Source organism: Diuraphis noxia, unplaced genomic scaffold (assembly GCF_037042655.1).
Source record: "Diuraphis noxia isolate RWA-SAM2 unplaced genomic scaffold, SU_Dnox_SAM2 contig0002, whole genome shotgun sequence".
Taxonomy (NCBI): Eukaryota; Metazoa; Arthropoda; class Insecta; order Hemiptera; family Aphididae; genus Diuraphis; species Diuraphis noxia.
In genome coordinates, this window is record NW_028301712.1 from 32,669,501 (window position 1) to 32,694,901 (window position 25,401).

At 27.4% G+C, this 25,401-nt stretch overlaps 3 protein-coding genes across 6 annotated transcripts; 2 read left to right on the forward strand and 1 right to left on the reverse strand.

Annotated features, from left to right (window-relative positions):
* The first annotated feature begins 6,350 nt into the window (after positions 1 to 6,350).
* On the forward strand, positions 6,351 to 7,768 carry slx1 (structure-specific endonuclease subunit SLX1). Its single transcript, XM_015513538.2, has 4 exons — positions 6,351 to 6,729; positions 6,816 to 6,867; positions 6,925 to 7,110; positions 7,210 to 7,768. The coding sequence occupies exons 1-4, from the start codon at positions 6,557 to 6,559 to the stop codon at positions 7,549 to 7,551; spliced, it is 753 nt and encodes a 250-aa protein (XP_015369024.1). The 5' UTR covers positions 6,351 to 6,556; the 3' UTR covers positions 7,552 to 7,768.
* A 799-nt stretch (positions 7,769 to 8,567) lies between these two features.
* LOC107165359 (phospholipase DDHD1-like) lies at positions 8,568 to 15,137 on the reverse strand. Of its 3 annotated transcripts, XM_015513551.2 has the most exons (13): positions 15,024 to 15,039; positions 14,927 to 14,953; positions 12,599 to 12,975; positions 12,393 to 12,539; positions 12,170 to 12,310; positions 11,748 to 11,889; positions 11,551 to 11,657; positions 11,222 to 11,475; positions 10,879 to 10,923; positions 10,643 to 10,794; positions 10,254 to 10,555; positions 9,960 to 10,175; positions 8,568 to 9,816 (listed from the first exon to the last, which is right to left on the reverse strand). In XM_015513551.2, exons 3-13 carry the CDS (start codon positions 12,960 to 12,962, stop codon positions 9,779 to 9,781), a joined length of 1,908 nt encoding a protein of 635 aa, XP_015369037.2. In that variant the 5' UTR covers positions 12,963 to 12,975; positions 14,927 to 14,953; positions 15,024 to 15,039; the 3' UTR covers positions 8,568 to 9,778. The 3 variants fall into 3 exon arrangements, with proteins under 3 accessions (XP_015369037.2, XP_015369038.2, XP_015369036.2); XM_015513552.2 differs by lacking the exon at positions 14,927 to 14,953 and having other exon boundaries at positions 15,024 to 15,137; XM_015513550.2 differs by lacking the exons at positions 14,927 to 14,953; positions 15,024 to 15,039 and adding an exon at positions 13,113 to 13,288.
* On the forward strand, positions 13,387 to 21,285 carry Dysb (dystrobrevin binding protein dysbindin). 2 transcript variants are annotated; one of them, XM_015513553.2, is made up of 6 exons: positions 13,387 to 13,596; positions 19,345 to 19,498; positions 19,565 to 19,697; positions 19,773 to 19,928; positions 19,991 to 20,146; positions 20,965 to 21,285. In XM_015513553.2, exons 1-6 carry the CDS (start codon positions 13,535 to 13,537, stop codon positions 21,048 to 21,050), a joined length of 747 nt encoding a protein of 248 aa, XP_015369039.1. In that variant the 5' UTR covers positions 13,387 to 13,534; the 3' UTR covers positions 21,051 to 21,285. The 2 variants fall into 2 exon arrangements, with proteins under 2 accessions (XP_015369039.1, XP_089075690.1); XM_089219564.1 differs by lacking the exon at positions 13,387 to 13,596 and adding an exon at positions 16,790 to 16,840.
* The last annotated feature ends 4,116 nt before the right edge of the window (positions 21,286 to 25,401 follow it).

Here is a 25,401-nt window from a genome sequence, read left to right on the forward strand (position 1 = left end):
TAACGCACACGCCACGTAGAATATAATTATGATAATATTGCCTAGAAAATATCATGCACCTGATCATCGATGGGAAACATAAAAATTATTTAGTATAAATGATGCGCGACGGTGGAAATTCTTTGGAACACAACCAGTTCCTAGAAAGAAAAATTATATCAGTACTCCGAGGTTAGACTTTTTGGACCGTCCTGTGGTGAAAAATTATAGTCATTCAGCATTCTAGTGTTTTTGAAATCGATGTTACATGTGCTTATAATATATTATTTTCGCTCGATCGCATCTCGCAACTTCCGACACGAGTCATGACTGCAGTTTAAATTTTGGAATGCAAAATTTAAAATATTTATTTGCTCACATATTTGATACTCATACACGTTCGTCACAAAACACTTGCTATTATATGTAAATTGTTGATTAATTTATTTCATTAAGATATTGGCAGACATTTTTAGATCGTTTGTTTAACATATATGACTCATCTATATGAGTATATTTTCATGTTATTTTAAAATTTTCCACGATTATCAGACATTAAGATATGAGATATTTTTCATGGCAGTAGCGTAGTTGAGGAGCTAGAAGAGCTGATAACTAGTTCTCAATTTTGAGATGTGTACTTTTAAATAATTGTTCTCATTGATTTAACTACTCTAATTTTTTTTTTTTATTGATAAATATTGAATTCTTTGCGCTCCGAATTGTGTATCTACACAATTTCATTTATTTTATAATAATATAGATATTTTTATATACCTACATAATACATCATTTTAGTAAACTGATTGCTTCTACGATACATTTTTTTAAAACTTTAATATACTACTAAAATAACGTTATTTTTTTTATTAAATATTCGATTTTGTCGAAAAAAAAATTAGGCATTCGTACTTCCTATGGTTTCATTTCGTTTTATTATATGAAGAAATTATGTGATGAGAAACCTTGTTTTACATTTTCAAGGTTTTTGAGTAAGAATAATTTTATTTCCAAATTCAAAAACCGTTTGGGTCATTTGATCACTATACTGCAACAATCCTCTATACAGATACTTTATATGTTATATCTAATACGTTTTCACGCAGCACCATAAGAAACAACATATATATATATATATATATATATACGATGGTAACCTCGACGCGACGGAGGTCAATATGGCAACGGTATCGCATGCTATAACTATATGTACGTACAGTTATTATATTTATTGTACTTTTTTTTTTCTTTTTATTTTAAGTAAAGTGAAAACGTCACGAACTATACGTGCGCAGGTGATACGACTGATTAGAGTATATATAGCTGGCTTTATAGTATATACTACTTGGCGGGATTGCTGATCTCGCGATCATACTTTCCTATCTTCGTCGTGATGAACCATTCCGCGACGACGACGTCGGGAATATCATCAAAATTGAGTCTTATATTTTTCCCATGATAACAAAAAAATTCGTCGCCACACAATACCTATATAGTTACTTTTTCTAAACGCCGTTTTGGTTCGACAATGTTGAATCGACATTATAATTAAACACGAACTGACCTGTTACAGGTATTCCATTTAAATAATATAAGAAATGCAATATCTCACGCGGTTATTATTAGATCTCAACATGGGATATAAGATGTAATTATCGAAACTCGATAGTCCTGAATTCTCAAAAGATAATCAAAGAAACATAAATTCCATCGAAATATTATCTGTACAAGTGTACCCACTTCAACACCCACATTGATATACAGGTAACTACATATATGTTATTTTAATATTATGTTGCACAGTGTTCAATAACAGTTGTTTTCTTTCCACTGTAGTCAATCATCATAGGGTTATAGTCACCAAAATTCTACTGCTGTATTTTATTATATATTTTGCGTTTGTATAATATAATAGAAAGAAAATATCTATATATTGTATTTCGTGCGTTGCTAACAGGGACGTGCGCAAACGTCTCTTATTTAACGATTTGATTTTCTCTACACTCTAATGTATGGAAATCCAGCAGCAGACATTATTATCGTCATCATTATTATATACCAATATAACGACTAATATGTATATTATATAACAATAACGCGATGTGCATGATGAATTTACATAATTCCAAGGATATAATATGACAAGATTGCTGGAGCGAGTGGCCGAGGGGGTCATCCTTAGATACCTTATAATAAACGAAGCGCTTTCACGCCAGAAACAAATAAATAAATACAAAAAATGAATAATAATGATAAAAATAAAAAATAGAAATGGAAAGAGATGCCATACATGCGAGTGGATAAAAAGATTAAAAAGGACACCCGGTGAAAGTGGCCGTGAGGGGCGACACGAAACGCGGTCCTTGGTAGCGTGGTATAACTACACTACAACGGAGATCGTAAACGCATAATATTATTTTATTTTTAATACATTTTATAATGTATATATCGCGTACGCTTTTTCCGAGTCACTTATGGTCATGCGAGCGTACGCACGCACATATTATTATTATTATTTGAATGTGTACATCGTATATTATATATTATGATTGTGGCAGTCAATTGAAATAATACGCATTACGCGTATATAGCCTGTGCCCTGTGCGTGTAGCGATTATTCTGCAGGATGAAATAGTTGGTAAATTCACACGTGTAAAATATATACAGCGTGTTAAATAGCGTGGAAATCTTAATACTAGCCTTACAGATTCCGCCAGTCAACTTAGATGATTTTCCAGTGTTGGTGGAGGAAGGTGGGTGGGAGGGTGTTAAAACTTATCGTCTGTTTGTTTATAATATATACTTTAAAGTTTTAAACACATGTACACATTGTACATCAATTATTATTATAGTTGTGGCGTAATTTATAGTTTTATATAAATATGTGTTTATTCATTTGATGTTCGATGAACATTTTTAGAAACGACGAATGACATATTAAAACAGTATCTTAGGCTTAGGTTTTTTAATTCTGCTGATTAGCTTTATTTCATAACAAAGTAGATAATATGGGAGGCTTTTTCACTCATACATTTTCACGTCATTATATCTATTACTATTTTATTTTATCAATGAAACTCATTGTACAGCTTTGCTACAGATGGACTTTTAAATAATTTTGTAAAAAAAAAAACATATTATTTCCTATATAAAGTAAAAATGTAGACTTGTGAACGCATGTATTACAATTTTGGCTTGAGTTAATTTTTAAAATCCTGACGCTTCTGATAATGTGTTCTGTGTATTTATGGTCCACTTATATGGATGACCAAATTACTAATTATGGAACCTTAACAACGATATTATAGTATTATACTAATGTTTTTTCTATTAAACTATTATAATAGGTAACCTAACTTAATGCTAATTCGTCAAAAAGTTTACTTGAAAACAACTTTTCAACTTTTTTGAAATTGAACTCTAAACCTCTTCAAACTTTGATTTTAAAATGTTGATTATCAAGGTTTTTTTTTAAATTTTAACAATGATATTGAACCTAATAAATTAATTTAAAAATATCGTAACTAGCCATTTTAAAGTTAATTTCATGAAAAATTCTATTTTAGAATTAAAAATGTTATTCTAATATTACTAGAGCAAGTTAGTAAATGCCAGTGACACACGATTGCGGACAATTAAAGTATAAAAATTTACATCCAAAAATTACACAAATGTTCCAAAAATTATAAATTATACATCCATAATAAAAGAATTCTGAGGAAATCAAATGAAAAGCTACAGTATTTTACAGAGAATTTCAGTTATATACTAGCTGCAGGTATATCTCACATATTAAGTTAACTATATGCATTAAATTAATATTATTATTTGTTTTTTTTTTTTTAATTATGGAGTATTCTATTCAAATAATTTTATCAAAACTTGTAGTAAAAGTTAATTCTTGTATAGACTTTTAATAGACATTTTAAATTTTATTAATTATCCAATTTTTTATACTAAATATATTTAAACTATAAATTGGCGCTAATTTTCATAAATAAACACGATAATTAACTTTTAGATTATTCATAATTCATATTATTCTTTCTATAGGTACTACATTAGTACATTAACAATGACCATACTAAATCTGGTAGCATTATGCTATATTTAATTTTTTTAAACAACAGTTTGTAAAAAACGTTTTCTAACATTAAAAGCTTATATAGTTCCGATCTTTTATTAAATGTTCAATATAGTCAATTTTCTAACAAAATATGTGTGCTCAGTGCTCTGTAATAGTCTGTATTTATGATGGGTGCGTCTTAAATAATTTATATACCCATTATAAATTATTATAATGTTACATGTGAATATGTGATCTAATAGATGGTAAGATAATAAGATGTGCGTTTAAGGGGATTCAATACCAACCTTTTTAAGGAACTCAATATAGGCAATTTTCTGAGTGTGCATGCAGGTTAGATAAATGTGTACCCAATTAATATATTAATGTATAGTAAGGAGTCATAAACGTGTGTTAATGTGTATACAAGAATTAATAGAATATACTTATAAGTATGACGCAAATATCTAAAATCGCAATGCATGTCTACAAGTGTGTAAACTGAATTCGGAAAGTCCATGCTTCCCACATGGACAGTGTACCTATGTGGCATGCTCACACGTCAGAAAGTTTTCTGATTTATTTGTGTACGCACCAGAAGGATGAACAAAAAATATCAAGTATCCAAATGTACTTCAATAAATATCATTCAAATAAATATTTGAATTGTCAGACTTTTCTCGATAAAACGAATAAAATTATATAATGATAAATTAAATTAAATATCGTTGTAAGATTATTACTTAGTATATTTTAATCGGCATCTATCTATATGTATAAAATTATATGGATATAGCATAATCACAGGTTACGAATTTAAAACACAATTTGAGACATATAAGAGGTAGAATTTTTAACGGGCTACGAAGTGCAAGGGTTCAGCTAAAGTTCATCATACATTATTTTGTTTTTATTTTCAAATGCATCAATATGTTGCCATTAAATTGTATTAACCGAGATATTAACTAACATGTTATTTTATTTTTATTATTTTTAGAACTATTACTTCTAAATTTATGGATACATGTTTTCAGGGACTTTTTCCCTTGGACTTTTTCCCTTGGACTTTTTCTTACCATCAAAAGTCACAGACAGGATTGTCTTAACCAGTTTTTGTGGGACTTGGGGGTTAGCATCCCCACTTTTAAATTTAGTGACCTCAATAATAACATCGTTTGTAGACTAACTGAAAAATATGGTGCTTCAATAGGAACCTATCACCAATTTTTTTATTTTATTAAAATTACATCACTATCCTTAAATGGCTTAAAAATTGTCATTAGTCATTAATAGTTATTGATGTAGTTAAATGAATTGTATAAAAGAAACTAAGGACTGTCTCGTACAGTTGTGTCAACAAGCGCGAAGCGTATTATACGAATAGTTCTTTTTGTCTAAAAGATTCTTTATTTTTATAATTGCATTGACTAACTTAGTTATCTTAAAATTTCTAAAACTAAATTTTAAATTAAGTTTACGAGAACACGACTTTTACAATTTTAAATTACCTAATATTTTAAAGTTAATTTTCAAAATAACAATTTTTAAATGTTCAACTAAAATAAATGTTTTTAACTCATTTTAAAATTAAAATATCGAATTAACGCTTGCGTGCAGCATTAAATAATATTCTTACCTTTAAATTTGATAGTAGGTAGGTATGTCAGTTGTTTACTGGATTATTATGTTAAAAATAACCGAATAAAATGTATTATTCCAAAATTAAGATTTGGTACCTATATTGTCCATTATCTAGTAAGGCGGAGTTAAAAATGATTGAAATCGACAATCAAGCATTTAAAAACCATGTTTCCTACTTTGGAAATGTATTGAATTGAATTATTTTAATTTTAAATTTGAAGTGCCTAGAGTTTTTACTACCCTTTTTCATTCTCATAAATAAAAAATGTAGTCATATTTTGTCAATAGTATTAAGTATTATGTAGAAACAAATAATATATACTTCCCAAATGCCTAGATGCTACATAGTACTCTGAATACAACTTTTTCTCCACATAAAGGCTATGCCGCCATGGGTGTAGTGATTTAACTTCATTGCAATTCTCATTCGACATTATAAAAATATTAAAAATTTTGAAATTTGAATCCGTCTATTTTATAGCTCTCATTTCAGTTATGAGAGAAAATAAAAATAGTATTTACATGTGAACCGTGGATGAAAAAGTAATTGTTGAATAATAGAGTCAACAGACAAAAATACGATCTTAGAAGATATCTTCAAAAACGATAACACGTATCGGTAGAGTAGACAGTAGCATGATAAGCTATAACTGATAATAAAGTTTAAAAACATCGTTTAGTTCGTTTACTATTGAGAACTTTAGAAATTAGAAGTGTTTTTATTATTTTTTTTTAAGTTAACTACATAAAATTTAACGATTCGAAAAAAATGTGTTCATAACTCCAAATTAAATTTTCGTTTGCAAACTTTAAATGGCACATTTTTTATTATTATGTTAAGTTAATTTTAAAATTTTTATTAATTTTGCTATGGCCGAAGAAATAGAAAATTTTTACGGAGTATACCTACTATATTGTCTGAATGAAAAGAGCAAAGGAAAAACTTACATTGGCTATACCAAGGATCCTAATCGCCGAATAAAACAACACAACAAAGGTGTTAAAAGCGGAGGAGCCAGAAAAACCAGTCTTCGTGGGCCATGGTACCATATTATTATTGATTAGACTACAATTTATTAATATTAAACAATGAAAATATATTTTGATTGGTAAACTAATCTGCCTACAGGGAAATGGTTTTGATAGTGCATGGATTTCCCAATGATATATCAGCATTAAGAGTATGATATAAATATTTGAAATTTAACAATTTAACAATATCAAAATATTTTTTTTAGTTTGAATGGGCATGGCAAAATCCCAAAACATCCAGACGATTGAAACACGTCGCACAAAAATCGAGAACTGAAAAAGCATACGACTATTGTATTCGCGTACTTTCTGAAATGCTGCACGTAGGTCCATGGAATCGTCTAGCTTTAAATGTCCGGTGGCTGAATATGCTTTATCGACGTGATTTCAGTGTAAGTAAACTGTCATGAATCATATAAATAACTAATGTACCTAGTATCAAATGATTCAAATGTTATATCTTATAATTAATTTTAATATAAATTACACAGGATGACAAATTTCCACCCATGCACATGTCTATATGTCAAGGACCAGTTGTATGTAAAAAAACTGTGTCACCAAATGATATTAGCTCATTGGACAGTAGTAAAAGTCAAATATGTGTTTTGTGTGCACGTAATTGTCGTGCAGATAGTCTACTAAATTGTTTAGATCCCGATTGTCAAGCAGTTACCCATATCCAGTGTCTCGCCAAACGATTCTTAGGATCATCTGATCATATTATACCAATAGAAGGTGAATGTCCAGCATGTGGGACCCGTGTTCTTTGGGGTGATTTAATTCGGCAAAAAAATGGATGCTATAAAAATTTAATTTCTGCTGGCACATAATTATGACACGACAGTTATTAAATTATTTATGTATTATATTATTAATGTATTTATGCTATTAATTATGGTTTGAGTTCCTCTTTATTGTGAAGTTTATTTTTAAAGTGTATATTTTTTTCAAATTATTGATTTTTGTAAATATTTAAAATGTATTATTACTTGATTTAAAAAAATTTTTACATATTCATATAAAATATAATTGTTGACGTAATATTTTAAAATTAAATTTTTTAAAGAGGTGATTTCCTGTTGGAAGTTTCTCAAAAACCTTACTGTTTCATAAAAATCCATATCAAATCTAATAAATTCAATAAATTTAAAAAGCTATGGAATAATTCAAAATTTATATTGATGTATTGAAGATGTATTATTTAACTAACCAATACTTAAAAAAAAGTAAATAGGTTGAGAAGTAAAAAATAAACAATTTTTTATGCTCAAAAAATTAGATTAAGTGTTTTTAAAAATTTCATAACCTTATATTCAAAAAAATAAGTGATGATAATGAGCTTGTATCATAAATACCATATTGTGTAAATTGATGAAAAATAGTGTAGCCCAGTGGTGGCATCAAACTCTATATATTTTTAAAATTTAGAATAGCGTCACTTCATATTAACCACTTTCCTCCACGGTACGCCATTTTTGCCTATCTTAAGATATTGGGCCTCTTGAAATATTGTTCGCCCTACCAGATTTTTAGAACTTTAACGCAACTGGTGTAGCTTTGTTAGGAATGTATAACTAATTAAAGAAATTCTCAATGCTAATGATAAATAATGATTTTTAAAATTAGCACCAGATATATGAATTTGTATTTTTGTAATTTCATTCAATTTATACATATTTTTAATCACTATCTTACTTTTTAGATATTAAAATGTTTTTATATCTAATTAAATATTAAATTAATATTAATATTATAGAAAAAAATATTTACAATAAATTATCATTCCCCATCAGTCATCAAGCTTGTATTAGGAAATTTTTTTTTTTTTTTAAATAGAAAAAACAGATTTAAATCACAAAATGTTTATTACAAATATCAAATGTATATATTATTCAATATTATACCATAATAATAATAATATTTTAACATCACAGAAAATAATATTAATCATGTCTTAATATAGTATACATTTTGTAAAAAAAATACATATACTATATTAGAACAATCACAACCATAACCTGAGGTTATTATAAAATATAGTATAATAAAATAGTTTACAGTTATCAAACAATAAATAATCAACATTATACTTCAATCTTCTAAACACATTATTATTATAACTACAATAAAAACATTTTGATAAAATTAATATATATGAGTTTCAAAAAGACTAATAATGGGCACACAGATTTGGTGAAACAACACTAGATATAGTATAAACATTGCATAATAAATACATTTTTATAAAAATAACTTGTATTATTGTTTTATTGCGCACAATACACATACCCTATTAAATTATTTAATATAGTTGAATAAATACAAATTAGAAATGTTCAAGGCCTCTCACTAATAAACAATAAAACAATAGTGCATACCTATAATACCTACTTAACACATAACAATAATCGACTAATACAAATCACAACACAGTTAACAATTTGTGTTTCATTTATAAATACATATAATAATACACAAAGTGAATCGTAAACAGTAGACAACTTAACATATAAAATGTTAAATTACTGTGATACACTTATTTGGACGTACATCGATCATTACATTACATTATAATAGGTATAAAACTATACTACACAAATAACATTTAATTTTTAGTTTATTTTCAATAGAATATTTTATATTCTTTAGTAATTAATATCACATCCGAGATTGAGTTATTTTTTCTTATACCTTGGGATAACATAAAGAATAGTGTGAAGCATATTTATATCAAAATATAAATGAAACAAATTTAAAATCTGATAAATATGAAAATGTAATTAAAACAAATAGTATTAATGATTAAAATAAGATACCGGATAATAAATTACTGTTGATGAGAAATGTAATGGAAATTTACCCTGTATAGTATTGTAAGAATCAATAAATTATAAAATATTAACCATTGGGTATTGAACATATTTGGTGTTAACTAATATCTAGTTAACATAATCTAAAATATATAACAATGAACTGTTTAGTATAAATAAATAAAAATGTTGCAGACTTAAAATGACATGGGGAATTTTTTTTTAGATGTTACTGATAATTTGCTTCTTAAGTAGAATGTTTCAAATCTTCAGTCACTTCAATACCTTTAAAGATTTGAAACAGTAAACAAATATTTTTTTCTTATTTTTCTCTTATTCATATAATGTATATTGAAGGTTTAAAAAATTGAGCATTATTAACATTGTGAACAGCTGAGGTCAATTTTTTTTTACTTTAGAACTATTACCTTGTTCAAATTGTAAGTCAAAATTGGGGATTTTCTCTTCAGGTCTTAGAAAATCATCCATTGTTTTATCTAGTTCGGGAAATAATCTAGTATAGATGAAATATGCTACGTCATAGTTTGACCAATATGACGTATGTGTATACAACATTGACAAATAATTACTGGCTGACCCTCCGATACTATCTCTCAAAATATAATCTAACCGATGATTCAAATCTAGACATAGTATTTAATATTTAAAATTAGATATAATTATACAAATTATTTTAAATATCAAAACAATTTATAACATACTTTCAACTGGCGTACTATTTCTTGAAAGTGGACAGGTATTAACTTCAAACTGATTTGAATTATTGGCTTTATTATCATTGCTGCTTGACATATTAAGCCAAGTACTTATTCTACGGCTGAATGTTTCATTTTCTTTTTTTACATCTGGTGCTTTGGCTTCAGTTCCATTAGTTTCTTCGAAGCTAGAATCTATGTTTCCAATTAATTCAAAAGGAACCTCAGAATAATCGCATTTGATACCATAGGCTTGAATTCCAACAGGTTTATAGCGACAATAATCTCTCGCAACTAATGGTTCAAACCTAAGATAAAAAAAATATTAAACATTCTTACCCTCGCAAATTTAAAATATAAGTTATTCAATAACTAATACTAAAAATAAAATGTACCTATATGCAACAGGGTCTGTAGGATGATAAATGTTATAAACTTTTTTAGCCAACCACATTGGGAACAAGTTTAAGTTTTCTTTAAATATTTCATTTTGTCGTAATGCCAAAAACACAGACAATGGTGAACCCAAACAAAAAAAATTTTCCAACTAAAATTTAATACAAAAGATTAACAATGTAAATATACAATGATTTTTAAATTATTTATTTTAAACATAAAAATGTATAAATACCTCAAAATTTAAATGAATTCTTGGACTACTGTCACTTCGTTTAATCTAGAATCAATATAATTTGTTATAATATTAAATATATATAGATAATAAGATCAAATATTAAATAGTGGCCTGGAATTGGGTGATAGTTATCATCAGTCCCAAAAAAAACATGTTCTGAGTGCGAACTTTAGCTGGTGTCACTAGTTCCCGAATGGATAACCACTCGTATTTTAGTGATAAATCCTCACCACAAATACATATGTTCCAAATCAACTGTACCCCCTAACAAATCCTAATGGCCGTAGTTGCTAGATTCAAGATTAATATAAAAAATAAAAATATTTTAAATATTACTCACAAATGGTTCCCATCCGGTTATAATATCATATGAAATCACACTACCCAATGAATGTGCCATTATTGACACTTTGAAGTCATGGTGTGGGTGCCGTTCTACAAATTCTGAATGTAACCTATTCAGCTCATTTGCCAAACTATTTTGTATTTCTCGACCATATATAGGAGAAGTGTAATACATGATGTCCATAGCTGACGAATTTAATATTTGTCGTATGTTTTTTAAATTTAATGGAGTTATCTGTTCAACTAACCCTGAATTCAAAAGTAATGTATAAGTTAATAATATTGTAGAATATTTTATTGTTTTCATTATTTAAAATACATTACCTCCATCAAAACTACACTGTGATCTCCAGTCTACAGGGAAAAACTCTGCCCTCTGTTCAGTACCTTGGAAATATTTTTGTTTTATCCATTTGACGCAATCCCGAAATCTACATTAAATATTATAGAAATATAAAATTAATAAACAATGCATACATAATAATTACATCACTGCCGGGAATATTTTGAAATATATTTACTGTGAAGTATTTTTTATAATTTTTTTATTATCTATTTTATGGCCGATTCCATGAACTAAAAATACAAGATGAGTTATATCGTTCAGTTTATCCTTTTCATCAGCATCAGTTTTGTATGATCTAATTAGTTTGTATCCAGCAGCTAAAAAAATTATAAAATGTTAAGTAATATAATTATTTTACACATATGATTTTAAAAAAAAATTATAATATGATCTAGATATCTAATGTGGATAAAATGAAAAGTTTAAAATTAATGACAAATTAATAGCTTAACATGTTTGCCTCAAACAAATTCAAAATTTGTGTTTAACATATATTTATGACTTTAGCAAACTTACATATCCCTATGAATAAAAACTATTAAAAATTCCACAACAGTATTTAATGGTAAGTTATTTATACTGTTATAGAAAACTTACATTTTTGGAAATAAGTTCCTAATTTTTTTGTAACACTTCTCATAATCTTTGTATTGATAAAAGTCTTTTGTTTAAATGAATATACCTCAGCCGATGAATACCATACTACATGCATGTCTCCAATAGTAACATCTCTTAATACTGTAAAAACAATTGTATTTTATTAAACCTCAATTAATATAATTAATATGTGCGGTTAAATTGCAAAAAAAAACATTTGTACCTGACTTTCCATTGTCTTCGGTATTTTCAATTTTTCTAGTATCATCTCTGAATAGATTTAGATGTTCCCTTTCAACTTCCTCACCAAATTCATATGGTTCATATCCATCATAAAACCAAATTCCACGAAAAATGTCACTCTCTTCACCTTTTTAAAAATCAATAATATGAATATAAAGAAATCCATATTGCAAAATATTCCCTTACCAGGCCAAAATATAGATGTACACTTTTTTTTTAATAAGTCTACTTCGTAAAGACCTCCTCTAACCACAACAGTATTGAGCCCAAGAAAATAATTGAAAGACCCATTCAAACTAGATACTTCTTCTTCGTTGCCAAAATTCGCCCTGTACCTGTACTCAATATTTAATGAATCAAAACCATCAAATTTGGTCCATCTTTTGAGATCACTCTTGTAAAACCATCTGACTTTTTCAGGGCCTAGTGGTTCAAATGTTATAGCAGTACCATTGGTCTGAGTGTTTGACACATTATTCTCATCTTGTGTGTCTTCAGAAATCAATACCGGTTCTTCTGTTTGTAAAAAATTTGTATCCATGTTGTTCATTGCTGGTGCATAACTAAAACATTTTGAACAGTGTAGTCGGTAAATACAGGTGATAATATGAATAAAAAAAATGTGCTTGGTTAAATTTAATTAACAGATGATGTAACCAGTTAAACAAATAACAATGGACACATAATTAAAATGATTCACCTTAACGTGTGTATAAGAACCAATTTTTATTGATTGTTAAAATTAAAACTGCGTTAATCAATTGCCGGCGATCACTGAACAGTTACTAAAAGTTAAAACGGTTTTAAACTAAATGTAAAATGTTAATATGCTTAATTAAATCTAAACGATATATTATGTTGATTATGAACGTTTGGATTTTTTAATGTTTAAAAAATATCCATCCTTATCTATGTTATCAGGTCTGGTGTCATGCGGTTATCACTTCCATCAATCGTTTTGAATGATACAAAATTAGTGAATATGATCGTTTAAAAAAAAAGGAATTCGATCTTGATGTTTATTAAAAATTTAAAAATTGTCTCCCGTTCTATAAACGCTTTTCTGATAATTTGATGTTTTAATAGTGATTGTTAAACCATTACTTCCCGTCATCCGGTTCTATGATGTTTGGTAACTTGAGAGAAAAACTGCACAACGTCGTTCAAGAAGGATTGTCAGCAAGGTAAAATATGTTACTAAAATAACACATACAAATTCGAAAAGATACTGTTTCTTTACGACGTTATCATTTTGTTAATTAAATATGTTATTTATTCACTAAAATGCAAAAAAGTAATGCACCCCAAGGTTGTTGTTTTCATTGCCATTAGCTTAAACCGAGGCTAAAACCTAATTTAAAAAGGTACCTATTGTCCGATTATTTGATTATGCACCTATTTTTCTCAAAAATTTCCACATACTGATGAAATGCAATAAATCTGACTTTGTAATGACTTGATAGTGTTAATTGTTATTATTTATTAGGTACACCTACATAACTATAGATATCTTTAACTTGGTTTTTTAAACTATCTACCTAACTATTATGGTTATAATTTATATTATTAGATAATAATTCACTGATATTTACTTGAGGTTTATTGGAAACTAACTTTGCTAATATTTGTATGTTAAGTAACTGTTTTTAGCGAATTTTATTTCACTAAAATACCATTTATTTTAAAATTATACTCCGATATATAACCAGAATAGCTTGTGGATTATTTATATACTTAAAAATAAAAATAAATGTCATATTTAATTTGTTTCGACGTCTGCATTTTAACCGTATATAATTTGTATGGTTATTATATTACTTATATTCAAATGTTTAAGAATCATTTGCTAGAATATTACTACATAATACATTCAAGACAAATTAATTTTAATTATAAATAATATCTATTATATATCATCAACTTGAAGCAAAAACTCACTTGCTATAGTAACTGAAATGTTAAGAAATAAAATAAAATAGTAATATACAATTTATTTTAACAGTAAAATGAGACCATTGGTCAATAATATTAGTAATTTAAAGATAATATTATTATCATCTTTTAGTTTAATTATTTCATACTTCCCTTGGGCAATTTTATTCATTATTTCAATCTATATCATAAAAATGTTTCATGTGTTCTTTGATCTTTTTTCTCTATATTATACATTGATAATGAAATTGTATAAATTATTTTTTGAATTATTAGAATAGGTAATTTATACTAGGTAGGTAGGTACTTTAAAAATTAATTAAAATCAAAATAAATATAAAATTAAAAAATTGTATTTTGTATATAAAATTATCCGATCTTTGTTCTTTGATCCATATATTATTGCAAATATAGGTTAAATATAATTATGAAATTTATATTATAATATTATAATCAGCTATTAGATTATAGGGTACCTAACTGCTTATTTAATAAAAAAAATGTACTATATTAATTATATCATAGTTTTATATTACTGAAGCATAGGGGATATGGTAACAGTTTTTTTTCATATTTCCATACCTCCGCAAAATTACTTTTAAACCATCCCTGAAAATAAAATTAAATGTACTTATCTTAGGTATGTAGTTTACTCTTAAAATAAACAGCTATAAAATACCTTAGACTATACGCTGTGTGAAGTTTTTGTTATTTGAATACAATGTGTCACTCTACTTATTTCAAACCACTATGACTACTGATAATATACCAATAAAAAAATATTAGATATTCAAATAATATATTACAATAGTATATATACCTAGGTCTTAAATTATTATATTTGAATTGATAAACAATATCTACATTATTTTATTGATACTTCAATAAAATATGATAGCAAGAATAAATTTATCTGTATTATTGCCTACTTTAAAATTGATTTATTTACAAAAATAAAAGACTAGGTATACAAAATACATTTATAAATTAATTTATGATGAGCATTTGGAATATAATTATCAATTAATAAAATATTTTTAATTTGAATGCTTAGTGCCTAATAAATTATCTTATCTTAATGTGAGTCAACAATGTAATAATAGCGTTAAGTAGTTATGTGTTTCATTCAATTTCATGTTGGCCTAGCGAATAGCGCACAAATTATTAACTAATAATTATTATATGATTTATATAAGCTTAAAGAATTTTAGTATAAAACTATAAAATATATATCACTTTAATAATAACTATTAAGACAATATTAATTTTGTTATTGCCTACATGACTCATGTGAGTTACAAAATAATATTCTCCCTTTACCCTTGTATTCAGTATTTTAAAGTTAACACATGTTTATCGTTTATGGTATGTAAAATCTAGAAAATAAATCTATAGAAACCTTTTAAATTTTTATTTTTATATTTTACAAATGTGTATTCTTTTTCAAAAAATTTAACAATGTAGTTCAAGCCAGAGCTGTAGAGCTAGGCATTGGCAAGAGGGCATTTGCCAGGGGCACAACTATTAAATGAAAAGCACAATTTCTCAATTAAATTGTTACAATTTACAAAATAAAAAAATAAAGAGAAAGATCATTTATTTTTTTAAATAATGAACATTTTATGGTGATTGAAGAGGGCACAAATTAGGTTTTCTGCCAGGGGTGCTGTAGGCTCTTGTTATGGTCCTGGTTCAAGCATCATTAAAAATTTTAAAATCTCTAAAATAAATAAAGTAGAATTATTTTTATTAGTGTTTTAATTAAATTTTAATGAAATTGGATATTTAAAAGATTTTTTCAATCAATTTTAGGTATCTTTTTACAACAAAGAAAAATTGCAGAAACTCACTTTTCATCATTATGTTTATTAGTACTTTCTGGGTTATTTTCTCCACACATTAAAATATTCAAAATATTTAAACCAATTGTAACTTATTTATGCTTACCTATATGAACCTACAATTTTATGATATTCGCTGGTAATATTTTCGTCAACAATTAGTTTTTCATACAAAATTTTGACTATAATTATAATATAAATATAATTTAATTTTTAACTATCTTTCAAAATAGATGCTGATTCTCTTGTATCTTTTCCTCAGAAAGATTTTTATGTTTACAACAATTGTCATTAAATTCAAATTAAATGTATCCTTTACAATGATTAATGGCCTACTTAATGACAAAATTGTCCCATAACCTACTAATACAACAGACCATAGTTTTCCAATTTTTCCCAGTTTTAAAAAAAATTTATATTTATCACATTGTTTACTATATTATATAACAAAAAAATTTTATATAATTAGTAAATATTACAAAAATGTTAATTAAAAATTGAAAATAATAATTCATAATAATTTAAGACTAATTCAATTTAAAATTAGTTAGTCATTTGTGTTTTTTATATTATATTATATCATAATAAAAAAGAATATTTATATTTGATTTTAATTTTGATTTTTAAACTACAGGTATATTACAGTTATGAAATGGTAATTTACTTTTATTATGTTTTAATTTATTTAAATACATGTCTCAAAACTAAGAAGCAATAATATGACACAATACCATATTATTATGATGCATTGTGTTATTAATAAATGTTTTCTATAATTAACTTTTTTTTAAATAAATCAATAAAAAATTTACCATTGCAAATATAGTATTTGTTTACGGATGGGCTTGCCAAAATTATATTCAATGACATTGTAATTATTTCGATACACACATTGACACATTAGGTATATTGTTGAATTCATCCAGAATTATATTATTAACATTAAAGAAATATTATTCTAATTGAACCATTCACTATTACAACAAAGATTTTTACATATTTTAATAATATAATGCATAACTTTAAAAAATTGGAATTGTATTTTTAGTGCCTTTCTAAGATTTCTATGTTTTAAGCACCCATAAAAGAAAATACAAAGTATACAAATAGTTGTGTCTCATCTGGTAGATTATGAGTTGTCATTTTGGCAAAAAAAAAACAATACTAACCATAATATAATATTATTAAAATAAAATATTTAAAATTTAATTTATCCTATCTAGAAGACAAGCATTTCACCATACGATATGGCTCAGCCTTATCAGACTTATCATTAATTAAAGCTGGAGTAGCGCACGGAACTGTAGCGGCACCTCTCTTATGAACACATCAGACCAACCCACCACCATCCTTACCACCACTGGTGACTTCGCTTACGATAAAGCCATCCTGGCCCTCCACCATGACCCTCTCGAGGCATCCAACAATATCCAAACCCACCTCAACATGCTCTCGACGTGGTACAAAGAATAGGGATTCAAACTCAACTAATTCAAATCTATCCACTGCACATTCACTCTCAGACCAATAAGCTGTCCCTCTATCACACTTAACAACCAACCTCTCAAAATGTGCGTTACCTAGGCTTATACCTAGATCGCCGGCTCACGTGAGCTACCCACTTATGTAACAAACGACTAGCTCTAAATATCCGTCAAAGACAGCTTTGCCTCCTCCTCTCTTCCAAGCACGTCTCATTAAATAATAAAATCCTTATGTATAAGGTACTCCTCAAACCTATCTGGTCCTACAGAATTTAACTCTGAGGATCAGCCAAAGACTCTAACATAAACCGAATCCAAACCTTTCAATCTAAATGCCTCCGACAGATAACTAAAGCAGTAAAGCCCCCTTTTATGTGTCAAATGACACCCTACACAGGGACCTCCTCATTCCGACAGAAAAAACTTTGCCAAAACTCAATACAAACGCTTCCACCTCAAACTTACAAATCACCGAAACCCCCTCATCCAAAACCTCTCTTCACGAACAGTCCTGGGTGACCTTGGTCAGCTTTTAAAACGTAGGTAGTGTGGTAATATATTAGTGGACTAGTTAACTAACCCACTGATCACAGCCATCTCGCCATGAAGTGCTATTACTGAATAGCTTCTTCAACCAAGCCAACCACGACCTTCTATACAACCCTCCATTGTGCTTATTGTAAATTTCTGTTACAGATTGTACAAATTTAAAAAAAAAAAACTTAATTTATATTTTATTCCAAGTAGGTTTGCCTACTAAAAAATTAAAGATGCAAGATATTGTTTAATAACGAATAATTTTTCAATTTTAGTACAGAGGCTAGATATGTAATTGTTTATAATTTTTAATTCAAATTTATATTATTGTTCGTACATATATATTATAGATCTAGCATAAATAAGACCACAACATACAATGTTGATAGTCCAAAACTTATTAATATTATGAAGCTGAAGAGCTAAAAAAGTTTGAACACCCTAATTTCGGGAACTACTGGTTAAAATTTAAAAATTATTATTTTGTTGACTGTCCATTTATTGAGGAAGGCTATAGGCTATATAACATTTTTAGAAAGTCCACAAGTTAAGTTGGAACTTAAGAATTTATAATAAATGTATGAATTTGCTATTTAAAAAACCGTAAAATTATTTCCGTGTATCAAAATTCTATGACGCAGTGGCACTTAAGTAGGATTAATGTACTGAGTATCTCTACTCAGAATATAAGTTTTATCACTCAACATGCTCGTAACTTCGCTCCAAAAATAAGGAAACCTTATTGTATTATTTGAAGTTTTATCCTGAAATTTTTTAGTCTCAATTATTTGATTAGTCTTATAACAATTTAACAATTTTAAACTAACTGAAGCTGTTTTCAATCACATTTTTTTTCCAAAGTATTTTGTATGGTTCTTATCAAATACCATATTTTAAAGTGTCTACATTTTTAGATTTAATTTGATTCTGATTTTTTGTGGAATAAAATAAATTTATTTTATTTTACGTTCATGTTTATTCAATGTTATTTTATTAAATTAGTTTGTAAGAGTTAAGTATTTAAATATAAGTTCAGAAAAACTATACCTCTTTATTATCTATAGCTATACTTCTAATTTTTAATTGTTAATTTATTCTTTAAAATAATGTGAGGTTATTATGTATTTTTTTTTTCTAGCTTAAGAGGGTTGTCTGTGAATGAAGTTAATGTTTCGCAGTCTCCTAGTGAGCATCCTGTTAATTATGATGCTGGTGCGGATCTATTACATAAATATCAGACTGAATGGAATCAGTTGCATTTATTAGCCGAAGACAATGCTCATAAAGCTGAGGTTTTGAATATTACAAAATAAAAAGTAATTTATTTAAATATAAATATTTTGTTGCAATTGTAATAGGAAGTGAATGAAATGATTAGTCTTCTACATCATCAAATGAGCGAACAGTGGAAAAAAATGGATACAATCACATCTTGCATGGATTCAATTCCACAATTAGTAAAGAGTATTGAAAATGCTATGAAAGATATGGGTAATTGTATATAAAATTATTAGGTATCAATTATAACCAACTGTGCCTTTTCACAAAATACTTATCAAATTTTAGAAAACATTAAATTATTGATAAATGATGTGGAACACCAGTTGTTGAAGCTAGATGATGTAGTTGAAGAACAGGAACTGCAAGAACAGATGTTGAATGAGCGATTTCAATTGGCTGTTTACCGATCAAAAAAACTGAAAGAATTAGAAAAGATTAGCGGTAAAATCAATGATTTTGATGCAGTTATTTGTACATAATTCATTAAAAATGTATGATTTTAGGTGAACTAGAAGCAGACCATAAAGAGAAAGTAGCGGACTTAGAACAAAAGATAAACATCAAACTCAAAGAAAGACAAGAAATTTTCAACCAAGTATTTCAACAAGATATGCGACAATATATCATATCAGGCATGGTTCCTGTGATGAAGAATTCAAGTGGGTTAAATATAATAATCAATAATATACATTGGTATACAATGTGGTATCCTTAAGAGGATATCAGTGTACCATTTGTTTTCTCTCCCTGACCCTTGTGCTTCATAAAAAAATTATGTTTAGCAGAACTAACCCTTTATTGTTACTTTTTGTATTAAGGTGAATTTGCTTATTATCAAACTTGAGCTAAGAACATTACTTGTATCTATACTTTGGCTCTTTTACATTACATAATATTTTAATTTTTATACAATTTATTAGCATTTTTAAATTGTAATAATTTACACTATCATAACATACATAAAAATTAAAATATTTTAAAATAGCTATTGTAAGGACACAGGTGTTATTTTGAATTGAAACTGAAAGTTTGATAACAGTTTAATTCACTATAATATTAAAAGTAATAACACAGAGTTGGTTTTATTTAAAAGGACACCACACCTGCATGTGTTGTCTCCGTCTTAAAAACATACAAAAAAACTGTTTTGTGCAAGGAGTTATCTATGTTGTAACATTTTTATTATTTAAATAACATAATACGATTTAAGTTATCAGTTTCAGAAAATTAGATTTTTCGTTTTTTTTTTTTAAATTTATTATTTTGAATTATTAGTTAGTGCTATTAAAAAAATTAAAACTATGATACAGACAAAGTTCTTCCCTATGTTTTGTCAAATACTGATAATTATCCAATAAAAAAACAGTTTTTGATACATTGTACATTTTTAAGACATAAATTTTCTGTTTTGCACATGGATCAAAGAGGAAAAATAAATAGTACCCTTATATCCTCTCAATGACTAATTGTAATATAGGCAATGGAGGGCGCGATGAAGTTTCACTCGATGATATTGAAATAGAGGATGACACCGATGCACTAGACGAACTTCTAAATTCTTGACGGTTGGTTTTGTACTTCAATGTTATTGTTTAAAGTGTGATATATTTTCATTAAGAGATTTGTCTTCCATGCTGTCAGTTTAACTGTGATCTATTATTGAATGTTGTTAAAAAAATTATTTTTTAATTGTAAATTATTGACATATTTATTATTAAAATTATGCATACATGTTGTAATTATGTACCACAATAATCAAAATGTATTTAAAATTATAAGTTACAGCATTCCACTTTTATACTCACCTGTTTTTTGTTTTTATAACTTGGGTAGATCATTTTGATCACTCATTCACTAATTCACTCCTACACCGCACATATTAGATTATCTATAAAAAAAATCACATTAGCTTAATTTTAATCGTAAATTAAAATATTTTTTTAAACATAATACAGCATACATCTGAACTTTATCACTCCATTGATATATTTTTTATGATTAATTTGTCTTATTAGTTATTTCTAGGGAAATAAGTTAGAGACTGGCTATTTATGCCATAAAACCTATAAAAAATACCTTAAAAAATTAGATAGTTTTACCTAAATAATTAAAAATCTTAAATTAGTATTTATTGCATTATACATAAATTAAATAAATGTTTACATTTTAAAAATTATTGTACTACACTATTAATGTGTGTTTGAATTACTCAAATGAAAAAGAATGCCTATTAATTGCCAATACATCATTATTAGCTTTTTTTTTATTATTATCATTTCAGACATTCCTAGCTAGAATAGCTATCTAAGCCTACTGATAATATATACAATTTTTACTGTGTTATAGAATTTTGCTTTCTTATATAATTGTTCTATAATAATAAATATTAAATATTAAATAATAGGTTTAAATTAGTAATTTTCTGGCATGATGTATTCAATATGGTAGTAATTAGTAATAGTAGATGTCATTTTCTGAGGTTGTGGGGTCTTCTTCTTTTGAGACGGTGAATTTTTGGAGAGTTTTCATTTAAATTATAGTGAGCAGCACCATTCAAGTACATAAGTGAGTGAAAGAATCTGTTTGCTGTATGATTTATGTGCTCATCAATAGTAGGAATTTTCAAGTCATTATGCAGAGCTTTGTTGCGTGCAGACCAGGGAGCATCTGTTATTATGCGGAATATTTTGTTTTGATAAATTTGAATTTTATTTAAGTGGCTTTTGGCTCATCTGCCCCATATAGGACTTGTGTATAAGATTAAAGGTTTCAATACTTGCTTATATATAATGAGTGAGCATTTTTTACTAATAATTGATTTTCTATTTAATATTGGAAAGAGAACCCCTAGTCGTTAGTATGCTTGCTGGAGTTTAACCGATAGATGAGGCCACCAGTTAAGTTTCTTATTGAGGATAATGCCTAAGTATTTTACCGACGATCTCCATCCTATTGGCTCGTTGTTGAACTTAACTGGTTAAGGTGTTTGTGTTCAACTTAGGGAAAAAAAATCTGATTGGCTTTTTGATGGGTTTATGATAATTTTCCATTTTTGGCACCATAATGAAATTTTACTGAGATTTTTTTGAAGTGCGGTGGAAATTATCTGAGTATCCGAAGATTTGCATTAGATGGTGGTATCGTCAGCAAATAGAGCAATGTTTGTGTCCGTAGTTTGTGGAATGTCTGAGATGTAAAAGTTAAACAGAATAGGTCCTAGTTTAGATCCCTGAGTAACTCCAGCTTGAATAGGTCTGCAAGATGTGTTGTTAACTAAAAATGATCTTTCCATATAGAAAATTGTTATGGTTTCTCCATTGATTGGTATAAAATAATGAAAAATTCTTCTAAATTAAAAAAAAAAAAATTATGTTTGAACTCTTATATAAATATATAAATACAACTTTATTAATATTTATATAAAAAAACACAAAAACAAATGTATGCAAAAATAAAAATAAATGAATGATTGAAATATAATAAAAATAAAAAAAACCTGCAAAGGTTAAGATTATAATATTAGTATATTATAGTTAATATTGTGGGTTGCATTAAATTTTTAAATATGCATAATATTTTTTCAGTATAAAATATTTAAATATATAAATATATATATGAATATAAAATTTATATTTTTTATATACCTAACTGATTCTAACGCTTAAATGATTGATAATATTTTCTATGTAACTATATTTTACATTGATGTTCAAATTAAGTGTTTACCATTGACCTTTAATGATCAGTGATGAACAATGAAACAAAAAAACTCTTTAATATGTTGTAACCTGTGGATCACCAAAATTTAGATATTTTCCTAAATAGGTAGTTCTGTGAAAACTTTGAAGACTCCATTACTACCTACCAAAAATATATACTACATCAATACATAATGTGGAAATAAAATGGTACACTCATATTTTAAGTACTTGCCTAGGTAACTCTTGGGCTATAGAATAAAACTATAATTTATACTACATATATAATATATAGGCACCAAGGTACCTAATATATAATTATCATTCTAAATATCATAAACATTACATTTAAATTTTGATATAGGTATACAAACACCATTGTTTTGATTGTTTTAAGTAGGTAGATAACAATTGTATCTATAAATTTATAAAAGAAAACTAAATCAATAAATCATACATATTTAAGTTGGTATATTGTGTATGATTTTTGTTGCATAACATAATTGAATTGCATGTGATTTTAATTAGTGTAATATCAATTATTAATTGTTTATAATGTTAAATTAGATAAGAAGATAAGCAGACACCTTATCCATATTTTATAGCAAATTATTAGCAATTAGTAGTTATTTACATATTATGTAGGTACATAAATAATATTTAATACCTATATTAGGTACCTTGTAACACAGTTCACGTAAAGTTTGCAGTACCTAGTCTAGCTATATTTTGCTTTATTATATAATTATAATGAAACCTCCTCAAAAAACAAAAGTTTAGCGTTTGTGTCGCAGTCGACAACTCTCTGGAGGCAGGAAAAAAACGTAACTTTAGAAAAAAATGGAAATGGGACCTTTGTTTTAATTATTTCAGTATCAAAATCAAAATTACATCAATGTTTTACAACCTACATTTTTAGTTGTTTGATTCCAGGGAGGCCTAGGGAGTAGGGGCCCAGGCCCCCCAGGGCCCCAGATATATTATTTGTCAAATGTTTTTAATAATTCTACATATTATCCTGATAGTACTATCTTAGTTCATGGTGAACAGTGATTCCAATATTGAATATATTTCATGCTTTATATCAGCTTCTATGTATAGTTTGTACGTTACCAATAGGCAATGATTGCAGCTAATGCAGAAAAAAGTTTCACTATCTACCTACTCTTATCTAATACCTAATTAATTATTTATTTATTATATTGATTACCTATACATAGGTATAGGTATATACTATTATGACAACATTTTTAAATTCTAAATAAAGTGCACCTAATATTAAAATATTATATTATAATTACATTTGTGTTGTAAAAAACAAACCCCCCCCCCCCCTAGATCTTTGCTTTGCATCCGTGCCTGATTCTTTTGAGATGTATCGATTGTTTTTGTTTTTAGTATAGATATTTAAAAAAATTGCTTCTGTTATGTAATAGCCTATAGGTAGGTAATTAGATAATTACAATTTACACGATTTCTACACGTCCGTCAAGTTGGCACCGGCACTTTCTCTAAACAACTCAAAATTGGTATCAAAATTTTGCTACGAATTTGCTACATTTTGCTACGCTATTTTTAGAATTTGCTACTATTTGGTTTTCCCAGAATCCCGGAAATCGAAAATTTTCCAGCACCGGCACTTTCTCCAAACAACTCAAAATTGGTATCAAAATTTTGCTACAAATTTGCTACATTTTGCTACGCTATTTTTAGAATTTGCTACAATTTGGTTTTCCCAGAATCCCGGAAAATCGAAAATTTCCCAGCACCGGCACTTTCTCCAAACAACTCAAAATTTGTATCAAAATTTTGCTACGAATTTGCTACATTTTGCTACGCTATTTTTAGAATTTGCTACTATTTGGTTTTTCCGGAAATCCGGAAACAGACATGCCGATGCTATCTTGACGTAGCGCCGGCACTTTCTCCAAACAACTCAAAATTGGTATCCACATTTTGCTATGAATTTGCTACATTTTGCTACGCTGTTTTTGGAATTTGCTACCTCCTGGTTTTCCCGGAATCCCGGAAAACAGAAAATTTCCCAGCACCGGCACTTTGACCAAATACCATGATATAATAGGTATTAACATTTTTTATTTTCATAGATTATTGTTCCATTCATGTGCTATAATGCGTTTCACAACTAATGAGATATATAAAATTCAGAACTTTCTTCTGCGTTGGAAGTATAGAATCTTGAAATACTTTTAGCG

Excerpts from the sequence above, each read along its gene's own strand:
- slx1 (XM_015513538.2), top strand. The coding sequence starts at position 6,557 with ATGGCCGAAGAAATAGAAAATTTTTACGGAGTATACCTACTATATTGT. Across the intron at positions 6,730-6,815 it reads ACCAGTCTTCGTGGGCCATG|GGAAATGGTTTTGATAGTGC; the intron begins GTACCATATTAT and ends ATCTGCCTACAG. Across the intron at positions 6,868-6,924 it reads ATGATATATCAGCATTAAGA|TTTGAATGGGCATGGCAAAA; the intron begins GTATGATATAAA and ends TATTTTTTTTAG.
- LOC107165359 (XM_015513552.2), bottom strand. The coding sequence starts at position 12,962 with ATGAACAACATGGATACAAATTTTTTACAAACAGAAGAACCGGTATTG. Across the intron at positions 12,311-12,392 it reads CGAAGACAATGGAAAGTCAG|TATTAAGAGATGTTACTATT; the intron begins GTACAAATGTTT and ends TTGTTTTTACAG. Across the intron at positions 11,658-11,747 it reads ATTATAAAAAATACTTCACA|ATTTCGGGATTGCGTCAAAT; the intron begins GTAAATATATTT and ends TATTTAATGTAG.
- Dysb (XM_015513553.2), top strand. The coding sequence starts at position 13,535 with ATGATGTTTGGTAACTTGAGAGAAAAACTGCACAACGTCGTTCAAGAA. Across the intron at positions 13,597-19,344 it reads CAAGAAGGATTGTCAGCAAG|CTTAAGAGGGTTGTCTGTGA; the intron begins GTAAAATATGTT and ends TTTTTTTTCTAG. Across the intron at positions 19,698-19,772 it reads AAATGCTATGAAAGATATGG|AAAACATTAAATTATTGATA; the intron begins GTAATTGTATAT and ends ATCAAATTTTAG.